Source organism: Pundamilia nyererei, unplaced genomic scaffold (genome assembly GCF_000239375.1).
Source record: "Pundamilia nyererei isolate P.nyererei 1_Seehausen unplaced genomic scaffold, PunNye1.0 scaffold02485, whole genome shotgun sequence".
NCBI lineage: Eukaryota > Metazoa > Chordata > Actinopteri > Cichliformes > Cichlidae > Pundamilia > Pundamilia nyererei.
Window position 1 is genome coordinate 2,041 of NW_005189886.1, and position 3,584 is coordinate 5,624.

A 3,584-nucleotide genomic window follows, 5' to 3' on the forward strand; every position below is an offset into this window, starting at 1 on the left:
AGGAATATTTCAAAGAGCTCGTCAATCCCTCTGGTATGGTTCCTGTAGACGAAGGAGAATGTGGAAACGAGAGGGCAAGTCATCCATCACTGGTAGTGAGGTAGTGAAACCTCAGTGTGAAGGTTTACTCTAAGCCATTGTTCAGCTTTGCTTCCAGATCCTTAACTCCTAGGAGATTTGCCAACTTGGTCCCACTCCCAAGTCACTGCTTACTGACTCTTGCATACCCTTCCTTCCCTCCCTTTAGCATACATTTTATACATGCAGTTCACTTTTATTTTATTTTCAATGTGGAACCAACTACCCAAAATCACCAAAAATATACTTTTTGTGTTTTTATCAATTGACAATAAATGTTTGCATTGATGGACTTATATTTTGAAGCACATACCACGAGAGGCTACAATGCTTGTTGTTAGTTACAACTAATGGTGTACCTGTGTGATTAGTGTCTCTGTGCACTTCTTGTGAACACGCTTATTGTTGTTTTGCCTTATTTGGTCCACAATTTGTCTTGTTTTCCTCCAGTATCCGACTATAATCCAAAAAATAGTAGTTGCAAGAAAATTAACCCTCTTAGGTAGTTAAGAAAAAGAGCACAATAACTGGAGAATGGGGGAGTGTAACAGAAGGAGAAAAAGGAAGGGGTAGAAATAGGGTGAAAAGGGAAGTTGAAGAAAATACTAGAAGAGGAAGAGAGAATTGAAAGGTGATGTAAAAAGATGACACAAAGAAAAAATGTTAAAGAATTTAAAATGATAAGCTAAAGGAGGAAGAAAGAGAGAGGGAGGATCAGGAAGGACATTTCTCAGGGAGGAGGGGGTAAAAAGCGAAGGGGGAGGTACCTACAAATAGATGGACAAGCAGGTTCTGCTTCAGTTGCAGCTCTCACCAGGCTTTCTGTGAGCTCCAGCATTTCCTCCTAGAGTTCTTCAGCACAAACTGCATCCTCTTACTGCCCAGGCTTTGCTTCCCACAAAGTCACTGAGTGCTCTTCTGCAAACATGGCGATGGAGAAGAAAGAGCTGCAGTTACTGAATAGCCTCTTTGCCACCTACATCAAGAAGGTCAATAATCAGGTGAATTATCAGGAGCACAATGAATCCATCCATGACATAGTTGAGGAGAAGATGAAGGAGCTGTTGAGCATGGCGCATGAAGAAGACAACGAGGAAATAATCAGGGAGCAGAAAACCTTAACATTGAGGTGGGAAGGGGCAAAAGGGGGCATTTGTGAGTCTTTATATTGATACTGTGATTATTATTATGTATACTGTTATTTTTTCACTGATAAATTCAAAACCTGTTTTGGATCCATAAACAGTCAACATCTTGCTGGAGATTAACTAGTATAGGCCTACCGTATTCTTACTTAACACTCGCATGTAAAATAGTAAATGTAGAACTGTTTTTGACTTAAATAACTAAAACCGCAAATTATTTCCTGAGTTCTGTCTCGTGATATATCTCTCTCTCCTAACATGCCTTCCACCTCTCCTCTTCTTTTGTCTTTGGCCAAGAGCAGAATAGTTTCCACTGGCACTCTGTTGGCACACTGGAGGCCAGATCACCAGTTCAATACAAAAATCACATTCTTGCTGTTTGATTTCACAAATATTTTGTGCCAGTGCCCTTCCTTATGCAACCCTTCCCATTTATCCAGAACCAGCACTAAGAGTACACTGGCTTGAATGAAACCAGTTGCTCATCAAAGGTTTTCTGTCTAAAACTCATCTGTGTATCTTACTGGCGTCCAGGTTGGAAGCTGAGAAAAAAAGAAGAGAAATTGCAGAAGACCAGTTAGATAGGATTATAAAGGTAATTTGTACTTTACTTTGTAATTTATCTTTTTACTGTTATTAGCAGGGATGGAGCCACTCAAACATTTTTTAAATATTAATTGGTTCATCTATAGTTTTCTGTTGTTTGATGGAATACTAAAACTGAAAAAGAAAAAAAATTGATAAATAATATAAAGCTGATCTTTGGTTCTGTTTAATCCTTTAATTACTTTGGTGTTGTATAGCAAACTATGGGTGACGTCTTTGTCAGCAAAAAGACTGTAAACAGCCAAAAAACAGGACAAAGCTCAAAATTCATACCCTCTTTGTTTGTAATTTAATGCCACAATTTTAAAAGCCATCCTATGGACTTCATTTGTTTGGCCTGTAATTTGGTCCCTGGGTCATATTCTTGACACCACAGTTTTACAGGAATTGGAGTAGCAAAATGGAGAGTTGTTTAAAATATGTATGCTTTTTTTAAACTATTATAAGGTTAGACTGCATGATGTAATGACATTTCATTAAAATAAATGCTTTTAATTTTGCAGGAGAAGGTTAAAGCTGAGCTGGACTGTGAGTTTCAGAAGAAACGCACTGGACTGCTGGAGCAGGAGATTCAGTTCTTGAAGGAGATCTATGAAGAGGTTCACTCCTCCTTTTCTTCTTATTTTTTATGCTATATTCAGGATGATGTGTGTTTTTATACAATCTCTTCACAGATAAAAGACTGAAGTTCTCAGTTACAGCACTGTGCTGGTTCACTCCCATGGCTTACTAGCTAGGACAGAACAGAACATTAGCTATTATTAAGTGTATTAAACCCATCACATCTATGAATTGTAGGTAGATTTGTTCTAGCCTTCATCAAGAGCTGACAAAGAGAACCATGAGAGGGTTTATTCTACTCTAAGGCTGGATATTAAGATGGCAAATTTATGTATTTTTGTAATTTAGCGCACTTAGAAATATCATTTTAAAGAGCCTGACACAGTGATTAAAATTTGTTCTAAGTATGGTTTCAGTAATGGTTCTGATGCATTTAGTTGTTACCAGCTGTTAACAATGTTAACAGAGGTTAATCAATTAATGTGATGTGTACAGACAACAGCTCATATAGATAAATCCTAACTCTAAGCCTCTGTTTATCTTCACCTGTCTCCTCTTCTCCTGTAGAAGATCAATGAGCTGCAGAGTCAGAACCAGACTGAGACCGATAATAACAATTCAGACCTGATGGAAACACTGGAAAAGATCAGGGAGCGTGTTAAGAGGATCAGTCTTGAAAAACACCAGTCAAAGGTTGGAGATATGTTATCATTATTAACTGCTGTGGTAAAGATAAATTCTGCTACCCAAGAGCCTGAATTGAACTGTTTTTTATATAAATAAAAACATTAACCTTTGAACCTGGCATGATAAAACAGATGCAGAATATAGAGTCAGAGTTCGGGAGAATGAAAGAGAATATGGCGAAACTGATGAACAACCTAAAAGGATATGAGGAAAGACTCAACAACAGCACGGACCTGGAGGCTGATATTGAACATTACGCAAAGCTGCTGGAAAAAATGAAAGAAAGGTGATGTTTTCAATTGTATTCAATAAGTTGACAGATTTTATTATCTGCTACATTGCTTCATCTTATAATTGTTGTTAAATTCAAGTGCTGTAATCATGGCTGGAGTACCTACCATTAAAGTTGTTGCTTTTAATCATTTACCTGGATGAAATCCAATCATTCTGGTTAAAGATTGTATATCTATGGATAGATAGAGCTGTGGCTACAATGTAGCTTGCCAT

At 37.6% G+C, this 3,584-nt stretch overlaps 1 protein-coding gene across 1 annotated transcript; it reads left to right on the forward strand.

The window, feature by feature from the left end:
- Positions 1–898: 898 nt before the first annotated feature.
- Positions 899–3,363, forward strand: LOC102209842 (low molecular weight neuronal intermediate filament-like; the record flags this gene model as incomplete). The annotated part of the gene is made up of 5 exons (XM_005755679.1): positions 899–1,207; positions 1,758–1,818; positions 2,333–2,428; positions 2,958–3,083; positions 3,209–3,363. Coding segments are annotated over exons 1-5 (641 nt in total), but the record flags the coding sequence as incomplete, so codon positions are not given.
- Positions 3,364–3,584: the final 221 nt, after the last annotated feature.